At 41.7% G+C, this 20,964-nt stretch overlaps 3 protein-coding genes across 9 annotated transcripts in view; 1 reads left to right on the plus strand and 2 right to left on the minus strand.

The window, feature by feature from the left end:
* Positions 1 to 20,964, minus strand: part of LOC142849503 (olfactory receptor 51I2-like) — a 43,114-nt gene that overhangs the window by 21,618 nt on the left and 532 nt on the right. The window lies entirely within an intron of this gene.
* On the plus strand, positions 1,779 to 3,971 carry Or52d1 (olfactory receptor family 52 subfamily D member 1). Its single transcript, XM_075975159.1, has 2 exons — positions 1,779 to 1,797; positions 2,820 to 3,971. The coding sequence occupies exons 1-2, from the start codon at positions 1,779 to 1,781 to the stop codon at positions 3,821 to 3,823; spliced, it is 1,023 nt and encodes a 340-aa protein (XP_075831274.1). The 3' UTR covers positions 3,824 to 3,971.
* LOC142849496 (tripartite motif-containing protein 30A-like) overlaps positions 12,175 to 20,964 on the minus strand; it is a 44,986-nt gene continuing 36,196 nt past the window's right edge. For 4 of the 6 annotated variants that reach the window (XM_075971740.1, XM_075971739.1, XM_075971741.1 and 1 more), the window contains one exon: positions 12,175 to 20,958. In XM_075971740.1, coding sequence (XP_075827855.1) covers positions 20,360 to 20,958 — 599 coding nt within the window. In that variant the 3' untranslated portion in view covers positions 12,175 to 20,359. The remainder of the gene's footprint in view (positions 20,959 to 20,964) is intronic. The other 2 variants (XR_012910581.1, XR_012910582.1) reach the window with 2 other exon arrangements.

Raw genomic sequence — 20,964 nt, forward strand, 5'->3', positions numbered from 1 at the left:
GAGAGAGAAACCTGGAAGTAGGCACGGATTCTTAATCTTAAAGTCTGCTCACAGTGGTATACTTCCTCCAGCTGCATCACCTAAGTCAGCAGCAGCAACAGGGGCCACATGTTCAAACCACCACACACAGGTAAGAAAGATCACTGTGGTGATTGATAAGCTATTTTTGTTCACTCCGAAACTAGGCTCTGTACTCTGGTTGAGATGCCTAGGGTGAGCCTACATTTTTTCTTTGCTAGTCAGCAATCTGTTTATCTCCGCCATGAAGAGGCCTTGAAGGCAGCCTGGGAAAGCAATCTGAAAAGGGATTGATGTTACCATTCATATCTTTCTTTTGTAGTATCACTCAAGCTCCTAACTTCTCATTAGGAACAATAGCTGATTTTTCAATTTCTCCAGTGTATTCATCCTCCTCACACCAGCATACCACACGTTTCCACAGAGTCTGGAGAGCAGGCTTCAGACAATCAGAATTCCTAAAACTGTTGCTGACCTCTAATTATGGTACACATCCTACATGCCAGAAGCAAGAGTCATTCCCATTGAATTTGTTTATATCAACCACATTCTTCCAGTGTACTGCTTTACATAAATAAAATTAAGAGTGACTGAATGTGAACTGTATTCAATTTCATTAATGTTGGACACATAAAGTAATTCAAAAGAAAAGAGGAAGCTGTATTCATCTAACTAGGGAAAATGTTTTCTGAATGTTTGTTCATATGTACAATAACTGATGAAATGAGAAAATTAATTTTCCTTTGTGAGTGGTTATCAATTAGAGATAGTTTCTGGCTTAGGGATGGTGGCTGGTTTTATTTCCCCTCTCAGTCCTGTGTAGGTCCCGTGCATGCTGAATGCACATATTTTTATCTTATGTTTATGGATATTTTGCATGCATATATGACTGTGTGCCACGTGCATGCAGTGTCTTCAGATGTCAGAAGCAGGCATCATATTCCCTAGAACTGAACTTACAGCAGTGAACCACCATGTAATTTCTGGGAATCAAACCTAGGTCTTCTGGAAGAGCAACCAGTACTCTTAACTGCTGAGCCATCCTTCCTGCCCTTTGACTGTGGAATTTTAAGCGGCATCTGGTGGCACAAGGGCATTCACCACCACTGACTGCTATTACTCTATTCACATAAATCTTTCTGCCTGAGCACAGAATTCTGGGGAACCACAGTAACTGGGCACTCAAGAAAACTAAGAATGAAAGAAAAAAAAAAACGAAAGCAAGGAAAGAAGACAGACCAAGACCAGGACAGAGAATAAAGAACAGACAAGAGTTAATTTCCACTTCCCTTTAAAAGTTACTGCAATTTTTTTCCTCACTCAATTCTTTCCTCATTTATCAACTTCTCATTTTCTTTCTCCCTCAAGAGGTACACAGCAGGTCCCCTCAGAGGAGGACATGGAGTCTTTCCTCCTGAGCATTGCAGAATGAATCAATAAATAACCTCACTTAATGAGTCATGTGACCAAAGCAGAGCAGAATACAGGCTGAGCAGAAGACATTCAGGGAATTCAGAAAACTTTAAAAGGGGCAGACAATTCAACAAGAATAACACTGAGTCTCCTCACTCTCTCAAGCCACACCCATCTGAATTTGCAAGGACACCCACCTTCCACTCCAGCAAAGCTTCAAACACAGGTACACACCTGCTCAATTCGCTGTACCTCTTCTTTCTCTCTCAACAACTCTGCATTTATGTAATACATCTCAGAGCGGCTGTGAGCCCACACAGGACTGCAGGGATCAACACTCTACCAAAATGGATGCCCCCTGCACAGGTATGTTTCTAAAATCAGATTCCAAAACAAAATTGTGTTTGATTTAAAGAAAGAAAGAAAAGCCTCTCAGAGTTACAGCACTTGTGGTTTAACACTTCTGAGTTTGACTAAACTGCGTTTGTCTAAGCAAGATCTCAAAAACTCAGTCACCAGAGTGATTCCAAAACAGCTGGGGCACATTTGGAAGAGGCCCCAGCTGTAAAACCAAGTGAGACGCTAACTCAATATGCCTTCATACTGTGTTTGTACTCTGTCCCCATCCTCTCAGCCACAGATGCTGACAGAGTAGCAGATTTCTCACAACAATAGTTGGAAATCCTGCACAGGTATAACGCTGGGCCAAAAAGAGGGGGAGGGAATGTGTAGTGGTTCCAGCTTGCCAGATTCTACCACGACAGACCAGTACCAGAGTAAGCCAAAACCACCCAGTGTTATCCCTGGAAATCTCAATGCAAGTAGGAAGAGGGTCCAAGTTCAACACATGGAGTAAATTTATAACATTAGGAAGCGACAAGGAATAAAATGGTTTCTTTGGAAGTGATAGAAAATTAAATATTGACATTGGGTAAAAAGTCCCAACTCAGAATCTGGATATATAAAACCAAGTTTAAGTCCTACAAGAAACATTGAGTCCACATCAAATAGGCAAGAATTTAAAGACGGCTAAGCAGCATAATAGTGACAGAAGTACCCTGGAATGCTAACTGAAATAAGAAAAAATATATAGAAAGGGAAATAAAGAAAACTGAAAATGATGTGGGTGGGGATATGGGTGAGGAAAACAAAGAAAAATCCATCCACGGGAACAGGCTAAAAGACTCTAGATAATACACAAGACTTTTCACAACATGAGTCAGGAAGTATTCATTTAGGAATATAAACACATATCTTGTGTTGAATATAAGAGTAGCATTGATGAATAATAGAGGAAATATCAGAGGCTTCAAGGGATTCTTGAGCAAGTGACAGACCATTTTCTCAGCCTACAAATGTGTGAATGAGCCTGATACATAATATTGCAGGGCAGGCATGCCGTCACCCCTTGGATAGAGCCCTTCGTGTGCCAAGACGGACGTCAGCCTCCAACGTAAGTGACAGTCTCCCAGTCACTTTCTTCCTGACTGGAATCTCAGGGCTGGAGTTTGCCCACCCCTGGATTGCCATTCCTTTCTGTGTCATGTATCTGGTAGCACTGCTTGGTAATGCTGCCCTCATCTTTGTCATTGGGACAGAGAGTGTGCTTCATGCACCCATGTACCTCTTCCTCTGCCTTCTCTCACTCACTGACCTGGCTCTCAGCTCTACCACTGTACCTAAAATGCTGGCCATTCTGTGGCTCCATGCTAATGAGATTTCCTTTGGCGGATGCCTAGCCCAGATGTTTTGTGTCCACGCCATCTATGCTCTAGAGTCCTCAGTTCTCCTTGCCATGTCCTTTGATCGATATGTGGCTATCTGTAACCCTCTAAGATATACAACCATTCTCAATCATACTGTCATAGGCCAAATTGTCTTTGCTGGGATAGTCCGCAGTGTAGTTATTGTATCCCCCTTTATCTTTTTGCTGAAGCGACTGCCCTACTGTGGTCACCATGTCATGGCTCACACATACTGTGAACATATGGGTGTTGCTAGGCTTGCCTGTGCCAACATCACTGTCAACATTGTCTACGGGCTGACTGTGGCTCTGCTGGCCATGGGCCTGGACTCAGTTCTCATTGCCGTCTCCTATGGCTTCATCCTCCGGGCTGTCTTTCGCCTTCCATCCCGTGATGCTCAACGCAAGGCTCTGAGTACCTGTGGCTCTCACTTTGGTGTCATTCTGGTTTTCTATATACCTGCCTTCTTCTCCTTCCTCACCCACCGCTTTGGTCACAACCGAGTTCCCAAGCATGTACACATCTTCCTGGCTAACCTCTACGTGCTGGTGCCTCCCGTGCTCAATCCCATTATCTACGGAGCAAGAACCAAGGAGATCCGGAGTCGATTTGTAAGACTGCTTCATTTGGGAAAGGACTTGGTATAAAGTGTAAGCAGAGGTTGGAGACAAAAATAAAATATTCTGGGTATTATATCATCAAATCTCTGGAAGGAAGAGGATTGACCAAATGAAGTGGAGACTTAATGCTTTTTTATTAAACAGATCAATTTTTTTCACTGGGGTTTTAAAGGAATTCTGAATTTGTCCAGAAGAATGATATTTTCACTCTTCTCTCAAAAGTAATGTCCTGGCTAGCTTTATGTCAACTTGACACAAGTTATACGAAAGGAAGGAACCTCAGTTAAGGAAATACCTCCACAAGATCCAGCTTTTCTTCATCTGTGACTGATGGGGGAGGGACAAGACCATCGTGGGCGGTGCCACTTCTGAGCTGATAGTCCTGGGTTAGCAAGCTAAGGGGAATCAAGCCAGTATGTGCACCCCTTCCCTTCACGGCCTCTCCATCAGTTCCTGCCCTGCCAGAGTTCCTGCCCTTGCTGCTGTTGATAATGGACTGTTATCTGGAACTGTGGGTGAAATAAACCCTTTCCTCCCTGAGTGGCTTTGGCCTTGGTGTCTCATCACAGAAATAGTAACCCTACCTAAGAAAAGTGGCTACTGCTTACTAAAGAAGGCATCTGCCAGCCTTATGAAAAGACTGGGGTTTGTGAAAGGGACACTCTCCTGTGAGTGCAAGTAGAAAATAAAAACGAGTTTAGAATGAATTTGCATCTGAGTTCTGCCACGTCACCCCTTCAGAGAGCAGTTACAGTCCAAAGTGTCCAATCAGAGTGCCTGAACTTAAACTTTTCTACTCACTGATTGTGTAGTTGTGGACATGACACTCAGTGCCTATGTGTCTTAGCTTGGCCAGTTATTAAATGGAGGTATTAGCATCTAACTCATATTAGGGTATGAAATGTATATGTCAATAAGTGTAGGAAATGTTTTAGGGTATTGCTTGTAAAGGTTCAATAAGCAGATAAAATTAAGAAGTTTTGCTGCTTCTCTACACATTAGTAGGAACTTCTTTACCTCTTTTTTAACATTATTGTATTCCACAGAGTTATTGTGGTAACTACATTATAGAACAAATATGTAATATGTAAATGGTGTTTAAGGTGTAATTGAAGCCTAACAAAACTGAATATCCTCCCATCGTTCCTGCAGTCTGGTTTGAGATCTAGTTCATTTCAGTCCTAAAGTTGCCCCTTATTAACATTCCAGGGAACTGAGTCAGACTCGATCAGTAATCTCAGTTCTAAAACTTACAGGTTCACCTACATTGTTCAAACAAGATGACAGCTAATATTTGCACTTAAAAATAAGATGACGTAATTCAGGAAAACACCTAAGGTTACACAATGACATAGACAGTATCCTTTTAATATCTAGTCTTTTGTGATAAAAAAAATAATATAAGCTCTGGAACCTGGTGACTGGAAGCTTAAATCTCAGCTGCTTCATCTTCTTGCTGCATGATTCAGGACATCTCATTTAACCAGCCCCACCTCAGTAAATGCTTATTGTTGTATCTGAAGCAAAGCAAGCAGTGGATTCAGAATGGTGGTAGTTAATGGTATTCAGTTAACACTGCTTAAATTAGTGAAGATCTACATGTTTCCAATCTCCCATCCCTAAACAGGAGTCGTCTCCAATTGGCATCTACTTTCAAAGGAAACATTTGTTTTCTTCAATGGAAGGTTACTGGCTACATAAACCACACTTAGGAGTAGGCCACATGCTCAGCAGTGCATGGCAACATAGAGAAAACTCAATGATGGTTTTGTAAATGTTTTTGTATCATAATGTTTGTGCATTTTTTAATCTGCCTAATCTTTTGCTTGAGTATTTCTGATTTTGTATTTTTGGGTTATGGTCTTGGATGCCTGTGTGTGTTATGTTTTTCCATTTTTTAAAATTCTGGTTTATTTGTTCTGCTTGTTTATTTTCTAAAGAAAAAGAGGAAGAAGGTGTGGTGCTGGGTAAGAGAAGAGGTGGGAGGATCTGGAAGGGTGAACTGTGACCAAAATTTATTGCATGAATTTTCAATACATTTTTTGAAGATCTTTTTTAAAAACATCTGTGTGTTTCAAAGATTTGTATGACATTCCAAAATAATATAATGGCTATTTATTTGATGCTTTGTTACTATTCGAAATTGTATCTCAGCAGGTATTTAATTTGTGCTTGGTACAGAATCAATAATATGCTAATACTGTGGCAGAATTGTTACGACGTGCTGTGTGCATAATAATCTTTGATAACTCAATAAATAAATGGTGTGTTCAATATGTTACTGTGATGAGCAATTTAAAAGCATGCCTAGCACATAGACTGGTACTGAGACACGACTTGTTTCTAGTCCACTGAGCCTGCTTATCCACAGACTCAAGACAGAGATAAAAAAGAGCTGTTTTTAGCCAGCAAGGCAATTGAGGGCTAGTTCGCACAATGTTCACAAGTGAAACTCGAAGACAACTGTCAGCTCTCACCATAAAGAGTACCATGCTAAGCTGTAAATACAAGTTCACACACCAGGAGCCACCAGGAGCCAGGGCTTCATGTCTTGGTATAGGAAGCTCGAAGGCAAAGATCAAAATGTGGAGAAGAGATAGTAAGAGAAAAGGGCAGAGCAGAAAAGAGACACGGAGGACCGGTGAAAAGGCTTAGAGAAACAAATGTGAAATGTCTAGGATGCCTCAAAAGCAAGGCATAGATCAGAGATTCCAGAATAAACATCCTTGGTGGCTGAACGAACCTGAGCTACAGCAGTGATGGGGCGATCCTAGTCAGTTGTGACAGAAGTCAGAGTTAAACAGGGAGTGGACTTACTCCCCAGAGAACACAACCCACTGCTCACAACAACCTTCCTCAAAACTGTGTTTCTATGGGTGAAGAAATCCAAATATTGAGGCTAGACAAAGTTCTCCATTCCCAGAGCACAAGCAACTGCTTCAGCCTGCTGAGTAAGCCAGGCCATGCTAGAATTTTAGACAAATTGAGAAGTCCCTACTCTTACATAAGAATCAATGAAGCTGGTTTGCCATAAACCTAAACTGGGACCCTATATTACTGAATGTGCTTGTTTCTTTTTCTTTTAAGTCTCCTTATTTGAGTTTGCACAGATGGGGCCCTTCTAGAATCAGTTCTCAGTGATTCAGCCCTCTTGAGAAACCAAAATTCTTCTGCAATTTGTATGAATGCCATTAGTCCGTCTATTTTTAACTTTCTTTTTATTAACTCTTTGTGTCTTTCACACATGCATCTCCGTCCCACCTCCCGATCCTCTCACAACCATTGTCTGCCCTTGCAACCTCCCCCAACCCCAAATAAAATAAGATAAAATTTAAGAGAAAAGAAAAAGAAAAAGAGAAAAAACAAAGGAAAAATCGATCTCATCACAGAAGCTGTAGTGTGACAGACACAGTGAGTCTTACTTGCAAGTTTTCATTACAAAGAGTCATTGGTCTTGTTCAAGACCTCTAGTTTTTGCTACGCTGTCGATTCTGGGCCCTCATTCAAACTCCTCTTGGTTATTCTGCTGTTGCCATGTATTGTGGAGATCCTGCAGCTTTAGGTCCTCAAGACCAGTCCCTTCATGTGCTCCAGTAGATCACAGATGGAGTGGATGTTGGGGTGGGCCAACACATAACTGTGGTTCTGAGTCTGGATAGTTGCAGGTTTGGTCAGCCCTCCAGGTCTTCCTTTTCCTCACCACCAGGGTGAGCTCCCCTGCATTGCCCTGGTAAACTCACCCCTTGCAGTGCTGAACCAAGGGTGGAGCCAGTTCTTCTGCTTTCCTGTCCTCAAGGTCGGTTCTCCTACACCTACACCTTCAGAACCAGCTCTACTGTTCTGCCTAGGTGTGGCATAGGGGCCACTCTCAACAGTGCTGCAGCTGATAAGGGGCAGGGACAGCTCTCTCACCCTTGGAATCTCAGGGCCAGTTCTCTCATTGATAGGGTGATTTCTCCACACCCATGCTGCCACATGATAGACGAGTAATAGGGACAACTCTCCTATGCTCGCTCACCCACACCTTCCTTCACCAAGGGTTCTGGCTCACCATAGTCCATCTTTAAGCCTGCACCCCCAAGTCTATTTTTCTCTCATACACCCTCACCCCGTAGACACACACACATAGACACCTACACACATATACAGTTTAGTATGTATATACAAAATTTGAAAAAAAAAAAACCCAGTTTTTCTCTTAGGTAGAAGGTTAGATACCAGCAGGCTTGGAAATAGACCTTTCATAATCAGTACCTGCAAAAAAAAAACAAAAAAACAAAAAACAAAAAAAAACCCACAAAAAATAAAACTGTCTGACTCTGATTATTGATCAAAGCTATGAGATTCATACCTTTGACCCTGGGTGAAGACTCAACTCTGAACTAAACTACTCAGAAGATCCTCAGATGATGTCTGCCCGTTGGCTTTCTGAACAAAGAACAAAGATACGCCATTGTCATCAACCTCTTAAGGCCTCTAAAAGGTTCATAGGCACATATGCTTGAAACCAAAATTTTTCACCAAGAACTTTCCAAGTGTAGCTTTTTATATGAGTCACAAAGACCACTATCCTCTACAGAACACTTACCTAGTAGTCTCCACTGATGGCATAACATCAGTTCTTGAGATAGTTCCTAAACCAATGTTTTCATCATCTCAAAATAACTCTGTTATTCTCCTTGTTCTGCCTTTAAAGACACTTGGTTTTATTTGTGTTGATACAACCAAAATTTACAAAGGCAACTACATCACCCATTGCAGTGTTCTGCTATTATCTATTAAACTAGTTTCTTTTGAAGAACTACCCTGTTATTTAATTTCACAGAAGTTAATATGGACAGCACAGCAGCAGGGAGACTGATATTTTTTTTAAAATTGGTCAGATTCAAAGTCTATTTTTGAAACACTCTCAGAATCATTAGCAGATTAATGAGAGCAGGGAAGAGGATAGGAAGGAAGGAGGTTTGGATGGGGCATAAAGCAGGGAGAAGGAAGGTAGGAAGGAGATTGTGGTGGGGGCACCAAGGGCACTTGTAATACTGTAAGGTATTTGGTTAGAAAATATGGATTTTCTATTTTCCTTTTTCGATTATTCTTTCTTTATTACCTCCTCTTCTTCTTCCTCCTCCATCCTTTCTCTTCCTTCCTTCATTCTTTTCTGGAAAATGGGGGGAAAACTCTGGAAAGGGGGCAAGTTTTCAGAAGCTCACTAATGGCTTCATTATTAGTAACACATCACTGTGAAAGCTCTCACAGTTTGGCTATCTTACTTTGAGATCCAGAAAAGAATCTAGACTATCTTTATTCATCTGTCACATGACAGCATGGGTAGGAAAGAGATGCCCTCCCACTCCCATCAATGCCTGAGGCAAGTGGGAGGGCTGGCCTTGAAGTCATAAGAGCAGGAGAGCTGACTTTGTCCCCCACCAGTTGCAACACTTGGAAGAACAGGCCCTGCACCTTCCCTGGGTAGCAAAATAGACTCATTACTGTTGGTGGTGTGTGTGAGACAGCTCCGAAGTTTGAGCATGAGATAGCTGTCTTCATTATTCATCATTCATGTGGCAGCATGTGCTGTGGGAACATATCCTGTTCCATCACCCAATAACCTTTAAGATACCAGCCCACGTGGGCATGGTCTCTTATACTGTACAGCGGTAACCATGTACCCGCTCTTTTGCATCCAGCTCCCGCTTCCGGCTGCTAGACTCTGTTCCTGTTCACACAGAGGACTGTTGTCTAGGACAGTGATCTGTAAGTTTTCCCCTTAAATAAATAACCCTTTTATTATCCATAATTTTGAACTGGTGTGGGATTGTTTTGTGACTTAAGTCATCATCTGGCACCCAAACATTTGATTTTAGAACCTTCCTGCTCTACTGCCCGCTGCCAGCTTGGAGTGTGCCCAGCTAGGCAAGAGCCCTCCCTCAGCTGGCTGCAGCCTCTGTGTGGAACCAGCAGTTCATTTGGATATAGAATTCTCATGAAGTGGCAGCTTTTCTTGCTACAGATCAGCCATGGTTCTTTATATTATCTTATTACTCACCTCAGAGCAGCTTCTAGTCCCACTGTCTGTGTCCCACCACACGTATACTGTATGAAAATTCAGATTGGATACAGGCTTTCCTGGGTACCTGCTGTTATCTTGTTATCCCTGTGCTCCCCCAGCTGCTAACTGATCAGGGCCCACAGTGATACACACAGTTTGTGATTTATATTAATAACTATTTTTTTGATCTAAGCATATCTTTCAGCATTTCACACTAAAATCAGATTCATACCAGTAACATGACTCCAAGTGTGTCACTGGGCCCAACTGGGTTAGTTTTATAGGTAGCCTGTGACACATACTGGCAGGTAACGCTTATTGTACCTATTCCAGCTAATTAAACCACAGGTAAGATTTAATATCCTAAATATAGATCGTAAGTTGCTAGTTTAAAAGGGCAATATTTCAGACAACCTAACTGTACAAGGTTTCAATGGCCTCTTTACTTACACCATGTGCAAGATTTTACAAGACTTATATGATGTTTCTTCTGTATCACTATTTTTGATTCTGGGGATTAGTCTTGTCCTCAATATTTTTTTCTTAAAAATATGGCTTGACAATAGGAGCTAGAATGAGGCATTTTTAGGAATGGTACAGTCTTTACAGACTGATACCACACTTCTCAAGAAAGAGTTTGGAAATCTGAAGAAGGATGCTACCACTTTAACTAACAAAACTCAGTCAACTGAGGTACTTTTAGAAATGGTAGAGACTGGGACCAAGCTTCTTGGAAAAGCAGTAATTTATTTAAAGGAAGATTCAGCAATTAGGAGAAGGAAACAGCCGATTTGGCACATAGAACCCAATCAATGACATTGGGTGCTGACACATTATTTGAGAGAATTCACACTGCTGAAAATATTAATCATACTCTGTCAAGGGGTATGACAGATTGACTGATAGAATGTTTCTCCAGAAAAGTAATATGCATGCTATAAAAATTATATCCAAGGATGAGACATTATCTCTACTGGACAGACTTCATACTTTGGAATCTCAAAGAGGGCATTAGAGCAAAACATTGGACAGGAGATCCAGATATTACAAAAAGCAGTGGTAAACAGATTTGGAAAGATTGAGAAAATTATTGAATTTGATGACCAGGAACAAAAGGTAAAAAGGCAAAATTTAACCTTGTCAGTATGTAATAATTTATGGGATAGCTTCCCCAGGAAAAAATTTACTTTCCCCATGTCTATTTTGTCTATATTATATTCTTTATTGAATGTATGTTTATATGAATAATGTTTAAGTTTTCTATGATGAACAATAGATTTTCATACACATCCTTTTTCTACAGTATTCTTTGAAGTTTCCAGAAAGAAGATGGGGCCTTACAGCAACAACTCCACCTACTTGAGATGCCATCAGGATGCAGACAGCACTACTATAAGACTGCATTTTTAGGTATCAGCTGCTGAAATGGTGTACCTTCTCATGACATTCTGGCCAGAACTCCAAATAAGAACTTTGAAAAAAAAAAACCCTATCAACTGCTCAGAAATTGTTTGCAGCCATACTAGACAATAATTGTGAAACTTAACCATCACTTTACTTTTGCAGTATCCCATTAAGAGAACATTACCCCCATGGCAGCAAGAAGCGATTCTAGAAGATGATGCCCCCCCATCCCAGAAAACTTTGTCCATAGAGTTGGGAACACTGTTTAGGGGTAGTTGATTATTACTTGTACTAGGTAGAGGGTTGGGGTGAAAACTATGTTTGTTCAAAAAAGGGGGGATAGTAATAATGGGTAATAGAGTGAATACTTGTGAGCTATTATTCATGGATAATTTACATTGGTATATATTTTGTATATTGATACAAAATCAGATTATAATTGTTATTTTTGTTTACATTATTTGTACACCTATACAAAGTTATTATGTCAGATTGTGTACATGCATATTCTTACCTCTGTTTAGGACATTTTCTATATTGATACAACTTTTAGGATATATTTTCATATTGCATTATTGCTCCTACCTCTGATCAAGATACTTATAGATTCATTTTGAGGTCATTGTCCTCATTTGTTACACATTTGTTTATAGATTATTTAATATTCTGACATGAAGTTTTAGTCTTTAAGTTATACCAGTATTAATTAGTATAGGTCAATAATTGTTCATGTTTATTGTACATACAGTCAGACCAATTAGGTTCTTTAGATACATAGAGATTGTATTCTGTCTAGATAGGTAATCTTCAACTACTTCAAGGATCTGTGGAACATGGCATTTAAATAATTTAGGGTTCTGTTGACATGAGACATGATTGCTTCTGACAGCACCAATCTATTCCTGAAAGAATGTTGAGCACTGAAGACACTCCACTTGGAGGTTGTTTTCTTCTTGGCAGAACTGGCCTTTGGGCAAGGAAATGACAATGCCTCAGTCACTGACAGGTTGCATGATATCTGGAAATGGATAAGCAGGACTGTTAAATCTTGCCAAGACAAGGTAAGATGGTTTTGAAAATTTTTCCTGCCTCTAAAAATAGTCTGTCAGTTACACTAGGCCTTAGCCAAAGTTGGTTGTTTCAACGTAGCAAATGAGACTTTGGGTGATTGCTCAGGTAGCTAATTGTCTCCATCATATATTGTTTGCTTTGGAAGCTACTTGATTGAACTTCTTGCCTGCTCAAGTAATATTGTCACCCTTCTCAGGCTTCCGATGGGGTTGAAGATTAGATAGTCATAGTTACTGTACTCTTATGATCCAGCCAAGCCATTTCCTATGAATAGAATGTTTATTAAAACATTTAGCATATGTTCCTTGCTTAATATTGTTTATACTGGTTGTAATTTTAATTATACTTGATATTTGTTCCTAGTGTATATAGTTTTGTATTGGGTTTGGAACTCTCTTATTTAAGCAAAAGGGGGAGGTACTGTGGGAGCACATTCTGCTCCTTCAGCCAATAGCCTTTAAGATACCAGCCCACGTGGGCATGGTCTCTTATACTGTAAAAGCAGCAGTAAGCATGTACCTGCTCTCTTGCATCCGGCTTCTGGTTCCAGCTGCTAGACTCTGTTCCTGTTCACACAGATGACTGTTGTCTAGGACAGTGATCTGTAGGTTTTCCCCTTAAATAAATAACCCTTTTATTATTTGTAATTTTGAACTGGTGTGGGATTGTTTTGTGACTTATATCATCAAGCCTGGGCATGGGAGAGATCCCACCCCACTGCTCATGAATGCCTAAAGCAGGTGGGAGAACTGACCACAAAGTTATGAGTGGAAGAGCTGTCACTGCCCCTGTTCAGCAGCAGCTCTGGGGAGAGGGACCCCTATGCCATCCCTGGACAACACTGTAGAGCTGACCTGAGGGTGTAGATGTGGGAGAACTGACCCTGGGGACAGGAAAGCAGAAGAACTGGCCCTGCCCATTGTTCACCACTGCAGGATGAACTAGCCAGGGCAATGCTGGAGAGTTCATTGTGATGGGGAGGACAAGGGAGATCTGGCAGACTGACCTACCCTGCAACTACCCAGTCCTAGAACCAGAGTTATAAGTTGGCCCAGCCCAACATCCGCACCACCTGTGATCTGCTGGAATGTGTGAAGGAATCAGTCCTGCAAACTATAGATAGCCTTTCCAAAGCTACAGGATCTCCATGATACAAGACAACAACAGTATAGACAAAAGGGGTTCCAGCGGGGGTCCAGCATTGATAATGTAGCAGAAACCAGAGGACTTGAGTAAGACCAATGACTTTTTGCAATAAACATCTGCAAGTATGGACAAAGGGGCTAGGGGAATGATTCTAGCCTTTGAAATGTGAACTTGCAAGTTATTATGATACTTAAAGCCATATAACCAGATGCAAACACCATGGAAATGAAGAGCAAAGAAATGACTTCAAAATTAAGGGACTAGGGAAATGTAGTCAATTTATTTTTAAGTCTATAAGAGAAAAAATTTAACTTAAAAATTTAAGGTTCCATGGTGCCAAAGTGCTAAGATGTGACTGCTAAATTCTCAGCCCTCAATGAGGCATCTGCATCTCATGCTCCAAGGCTCAGTAACATCACAGAAGGGAAGTAGGGGCCAGAGGACAGAGAGGAGCACTATAAAATACTGTCTTCTGTATATGACTTGTCTGTCACAGTTATGAACACACAGCAGCTATGGCTGCCTACTTTAAATGAGTATGTAAAGAGATAAAAATAAATGAGCACAATATTGAGGATAGTTAAAAAGAACAGACCTGTTCCCACCCATTGCAGCCCCATTAGCCACTCAGCAGGCAAGGCTTCTGCAGATAGACCACTCCACTACCACCCGCCATCAAAACCTGTAATCTATAAATTCCACTCTGCCTCACAAACCCACCCATCCCCCACGACCTCAGGCTTTTCTCAACACAGATGGGATCCGTACCAATTGGACCAAGACGTGAGTGACTAGTCTTGCAGTTGGGCAACCCAGTTTCTAGGTTCTAGGTCTCAGGACACACCCTGAGCCCACGGCCATCCATCCCAGCTCCACTAGCCAGTCCACAGGCAGGCAGCTCCACCACTAAACCTCAGTGGACCCTGTAATCTACAAGCTGCACTCCACCCCACAACCTAACCATCCACCTAGGTGTCAGGGGTCCCGGTAGGAACAGATACACCCTATACTAATCTCGTTAAGAGTGCACCCAGGAGGCACAGGATCTTGGCTAGGGATCAACATAATAAAAATGGCCATCTTACCAAAAGTAGTCAGGTTGATTACTATTATATTTGTCATCATAGAACCTTCATTCAGTAGTTGATGGAAGCAGACTTATCCCTAGAGCCTGAATTGACTTTGGGGAGCCCATTCCCTACGGTGGGATACCTTGCTAAGGCTTGATACAAGGGCGGAAGGCTTGGTCCTGCCTCAATTTGATGTGCTAAACTTTGTTGACTCTCTATGGGAGGAGACCTTACTGTCTCTGAGGAATGGCTGAAGGATAGGGAATCGGTGGGGGGAGGAGCAGGAGGATGGGAGCAAGGGAGACCTGTAGTTGCTACATAAAATGAAAATAAAATAAAATAAAATAAAGAAGCTGAAGAAAGATTGGGACTTCTAATCCCAGAGAAAGAAGCAAGGGAAATAACCCATAGAATCATGGGTAAATACACTATTACACAGAAGGCCTTAAACTGATTTCAAACACTTCTGGCTTTACTGCTAGCAGGGAGGGGATGGACAGCAGTGTCTGTCTTGCAACATAAGATTCTTGGTGCGGCTCAAAATTAAACATTAGTAAAGAAGAGAGTGAATACCATCTGGAAAAATACCTGGACCTCTCTGGACCTTTAGATTTCTCTTCACCAAGTCCACAGTTTAATTTGAAACTAAGAAGGGGTAGGGAAATAGTGACTGCTGGCTTCCTGCTGAGTGTTCTAGGGGTGAGGAGCTGTCCACATGGTGGGCATCATTCTTTTGTCTGAGGTTTTTGTCCTGCCTAGTTCAATCAGTCGTTAAGTCCCTTCTCCCCCAAAAAATCACACAGTGGTCTACATTAGTTATAAACTGATTGGCCCATTAGCTCAGGCTTCTTATTAACTCTTATAACTTAGCCCCATTATTCTTGTCTATGTTACCCATGTGGCTCGGTACCTTTTTCAGCGAGGCAGCACATCTTGTTTGTTCTGTGTCTGAGTCACGATTGCATTTTAATTAATATAATTTTAAACTGTTTTAATTAATATAGTTTCTGTGTGGTTACTTCGGGCTGAAGCTAGCTGGGTGGCTGGGATGAACAAGCAGCCCTCTCCTTGCAACAAGATAAAAAAAAAAAAGACTACCAAACCTTGCCAAGACAGGGTAAGACAGTTTTGAAAATTTTTCCTGCCTCTAAAAATGGTCTGTCCCTAGGCCTTAGCCAAATTTGGTTGCTCCAGCACTGCAAATGAGACTTTGGGTGATTGCCCAGGTAGCCAGTTGTCTCTGTCACTTATTGCAAACTTTGAAAGTTGTTTGATTGTACTTCCTGTTTACTCAAGTAATATTATTTGCCTTTTCAGGACTTTGATGGGGTTGAAGACTAGATAGTCATAGTTACTTCCCTCTCATGACTTAGCCAAGGCATATATAATACAAGATTTAGAACTGTCAGAATAGGTAATTATTAAAACCTGTGGATTCATTGCAAATTTATGTGGTTTGAATCACTGAGACCCCCTGATATTGATGTAAAATACTCCCAAGAACGCAGCACCCCCACTCAGCAGGAAATAGCCAGACAGGTTGATGACACCCAAATTCCCTAAAAGATTGTTAAAGTGGGGCCCCTTCAGTGGTTCTGGAGCAGGAGCAGCGAGCCTGCTTCCCTGAGTTCTGCTCCACTCCATGCAGCAGTTTGGGTCCAGAGTGAGTGCGGCTTGAGCCAGAAGGCAGCTGAAGCTGAGCTTTGCCACCACAGCTACTGCTGCCGAACTTGCTCTCTCATAGACTGTGCAGACGGCTGAGACTGTCAACCAGCTTGCTAGAAAGAGTCAGCAATGCTTTGGACATATTCAATTGGGCATATTGACCTTGAACCAACAAGTAGCTCTGGTTCAGGAGCAAGTTGACTATCTTTGGAATTTTCAACAGTTAATCATGTTATGTGAGTTACTCATGGCACTGTATTGCTTGCTTCTGCTATTGTTATAAAACTCAGCCATCATATGAGAAGTGTTTGGAATACTGCTTTTGTTAATTTTACCACCTGGGTAGTTCATGCTAGATGGTTGCAGCACTGTTCTGGCTCGTTGGCTGTCAGTCCTGGGGATACCTGGTTTAGGGCCATGTGTCTGGGTAGCCATGGACGGTCAATACTTTGGGGGAAGGATGCTACCTAAGACAGTGAATATTAGAGGGCTATTCCCCATGACAGGCAAAGTATTATAAAATAAAATGGGGGGAGTTGTTGTGATCCAGCTGCCCTCACTCCCCCTGACTGACAGTGGAACTTCCTTGTGGTCTGTAATTGACAAGGATGTTTGTGTTCTTTCTGACCAGTGGGTCTCCACAGAAGGAGTAGAGGTATAAAAGGTTGCTGTTCTTCCACCTGAAAAGCAGTGTCTCTGTCTCAATCCCAGCATCCCACGCCAATCTCGGCTATCCAGGCTATGCTGGCTGTAGAACTAATTAATCTTTATCAATTAAAAAATCAGGGGGTAAGAATCTAAAATATCAGAGAATAGGGAGCAGCCAACAGTTGCTTCCTATCTCTTCCATTCCTCTGTCCAAAGAGGACCAGATCCCTCTCGCCTTGCTACTTCCTGTCTCCTGTCTCCAGTTCTCTAAATCTCTATGGTCATCTAGTGGCTAGCTCTGCCCTCTGACTCCAAACAAGCTTTATTTGTCAAAACACAGTCAAAATACTATACAACAGGGCTGGAGATGGCTCAGCGGTTAAGAGCACAGACTGCTCTTCCTAGAGGATCTGGGTTCAATTCCCAGCACCCACATGGCAGCTTACAACTGTCTGAAAATCCAGTTCCAGGGGATCTGACACCTTCACACCAATGGAGATAAAATAAAGTTTAATAAACCATAAGAAATATATTTTTAAAAAAATACTAAACAGCAGGGGTTAGAGGAATGAGCAACCATCTCTTTGTCTACTACAGATTTGAACCAGTGCCTCCTCTGTTTCTTCCTACAGCCTTCTTGGGAATTAAAACGATAAAATGTTCAGGCAGTAATTTAGGTCTTCAAGAACTTTCTCTTCAGACACAATTCCACTCCTGTCTCCATACAAAGATTTGACTTTGTGGTCAAATCAGTCTGCCATCAGTCCCTAAACGCAGTGGCAAGAATGAAAGTGACCAGGAGAGCACAGTACTGGTCACACTGCTAAACAGTGCGGCAATGTGTGTGAGTAATTGTGCACAATACACAGTGGCATTTACTGCAGAGGGAAGGCTTTCCCGTGAAACACAATTATAGAAGAAATATTAAACCAAAAGGACACCAGAGAGCTATGAACTTAAGTTTTTTTTTCTTTAATGAATTTATAATTTGATTAAAGTAAAAAATCATCCATTATTTTTTACTACAGGTATTCTGATTCTTCAAACAGAGCATGGTGATGTTTTGAGTGGGCTGATGCATACTCTGCCAGCATGTAGTGCTAGAATCCCTAATCTACATCCTACCCTGTAACTGCCTCTCTGCAGTCACAAATAGAGACAAGATGGACCTATACTAAAAATCAGTCCCCAGCAGATTCCTTGCCGGTGTCACACCAACCTAAGTGAGTTTTCATAAAAGGGTATCCTGTTTGTGTCACATGACTGCCCTGCCTCCTGCCTGGCTGCAGGTTCTGGCTATGAACTTAGCCCTCCATTCTACAAAGCACAAGTACAATCCTGTTATCCCACCACAGGACCCCTGATGCCATCCAGAAATCCCTCCATTTGGTCTTCTCTGGTGCTGGAGCCTAAACTCTCCTGGGAACACCCACTATGCTGTGTCCTCTTGGTCTTTCTGTTTACTTATGGCAATCTGACTCCAAATAAACTCCTATTATTGCCCAGTAATCCCTCACCGCGTCCTCTTGAATCAATTACCTCATCAAAAACCTCTTTAAAAGTAAAACAAAACAGGCAAGGGTCTGATTTCTTCATTGAGCCTGGACTCAGATGTACAGCAACCATCCTGTCTGTGCTTCCTGAGTACTGGGATTGTATCAAAACCATCATGCCAGGTTCTGGTATTCAACCTCACCAATCCTTTATTACAGTCACACTGATCACATCAAGGAAACAAAATAGATGCCATAGTGGATATCATTTATATGCCAGAGGCAATGTAAGTTCCTAGAAACATTCTATTGTTCATATTTCACAACACAGAACAAGGGAAGTTCACAGGCATCACCATCATTCACTGTGAAATGGAAATCATAGGATTTAATGTACTTCATAAGAAACAAATGGAGCCCCACAATTATCCTCTCAAAATATAAATGTGAAAACAAAACAATAATCATAGACATCTATAACATTTTAGAATACACTTGGTGAACAGATTCCAGGATCTAACACCAAGATATCAGGAAAGTCAAATTTTCACTCTTCCCATCTGCCCACTTTTGCATGGATCACCAATCCAGGACATCTCCCCAGTAACTAACAGAGAAAGCAACTACTGAGTGTGCAGTGGATGCTTGATGTGCATAAGACTTGCTCTTTTTAAAAACTTACATAATGCATTCACATTTGTGTATGTGTCTAGGCCTGTGCGTACTGCATCATGTGTGCGGAGGAAGAGGATAATCTGTGGGAGTTGCCTGCCTCCTTCCAACGTGAGGTTTAATTGATTGAACTCAGGTCAGTGGGCTTGGAGGAAAATGCTTCTACCCTCAGAGCCTCCTAACACAGCTCAAATCTATTTTCTGAGACTATGTGTGCACTCTACAGTATGTGTGCACTCTACAACAGTAAAAGTGTAACAACAACAAACAATAAACAAGCAAAGCAAAAAAATCAAAACAAAACACCCATAAGCATAAGTTTTTGAGGTTGCTATTCAGGGTTACACTTCTATGTGGAATGACAGGATGAGAACACAGGTACTCTGAACACAGTCTTAGTGGTTACCATTGGAGATATTTCCTTATTAAGTTTTGATGAAGCACAGCATTGTGGTTAAACTGATATACCACTAAAGGCTCATTCCCACATATATTTTCTCCAAGCTGGAGAAGAACTTTCTGTCATCTTCTGTCAGCGACAGAGGAATGGGGTTGTGGAGACTTGGCAGAGCTGAGACAAATGGCTCAGGGGCAGAGCACCTCCTCAGCATGCACAAGGTCCTGGCTGTCATCTGTGGCACCACAGAACAGGAAGTGTGGGTTAGCAGAGGTCTTACCTCACCTTGTAAGGAGTCATTGCCTTTGGAAATATGGGAAAAGATAAATTGCTACTGTCTTGTAAACAGACAGGTAACTGGATCAAGGAAAAGAATCCATACTTGTTTGTATTGAGAAGTGTAGAGTATTAAAATAGAAAGACCAAATGTTAGTGCCAGTGCTTACTTACCAGGCCAAGGTCACCTGATATGGCCATAAGGAATGAAACAAGGCCTTGATTGCAGGGGCTCTGTGACAAGACAGAGGCTGTGACAAGTTTGTTGAGAGCAATCAAAGTTTTTATACAGAATACAATCATAATTGCCAGGATCAATACAGTTGTAGTTTCCAGGAAACAATGAAGTTTGGAAGCTATACAGGGTACCCAAGATTAATGTCTAAGACCTATGCCCTGTCAACCTTCCATGTGTCCTTGACTACTAAGGAAACATACAGGGCAACACAAAGTAGGTTGAATGCTTCACTGACTGGGGGATTGCATCAGTATCTCTGAAACTGAAAGGCAGGAGACATGGACTCTAACCTGAAAAACCTATAACAAATGCTTCTCAGGGCAGCTAGGCCAAGGTAACTCCATGGTTCCCTACACCCAACTGTAATGATACCATGGACTTCATGCATTTGAACTACATCAGACATGGGGCACTGTGCAGACATGGGTGAGGGGTTACGAGGGTGGCCCACAGACTGTCATTGGCTCTGAACACGTCATGGGATTAAAATATGGATAAATGGCATCAGGGAAAGAACAGTCACAGAATCTATAGATGAGAGCACCATTGTTGGAAACATCATAAAACGAGAGAGTGCAAGCTTCTCGGTCCAGGAAAACTCCAACACGAGTGGGAGGACGAGTCAGAGAGAGGAGCGAGACACTGGCATTGTGGGTGACAGAACACTCTTCAAAGGCATTATATACAGACCTGTCCGTCATCCCTATAACCCAGTAGCCATATTTTGGCTGATATTTTACATCCTGTTTAACAACAGAATTTTTTATGACTCTAAAGCCCTTTTCATTCACTGCATGAAGCTGGGGTTGAGCACATCTTCCATCATTTATTCCCAGGATCCAGGCATCACATCTACACACGTCTACTTCCCAGTAATGTTTCCCTGAATAGATAGCTGGATACCCTAGGACACCTAAATCATAGCACTCAAAAACTTGCAGATTTCTTCTATAACCACTTCTATGTTGTATTTGTCTTTGGGCCACGTTAATGACAATGTTTTTACTGTTTAGTTGAGGCAGGGTCACGTGAACTGCAG

Source organism: Microtus pennsylvanicus, chromosome 5 (assembly GCF_037038515.1).
Source record: "Microtus pennsylvanicus isolate mMicPen1 chromosome 5, mMicPen1.hap1, whole genome shotgun sequence".
Lineage (NCBI taxonomy): Eukaryota > Metazoa > Chordata > Mammalia > Rodentia > Cricetidae > Microtus > Microtus pennsylvanicus.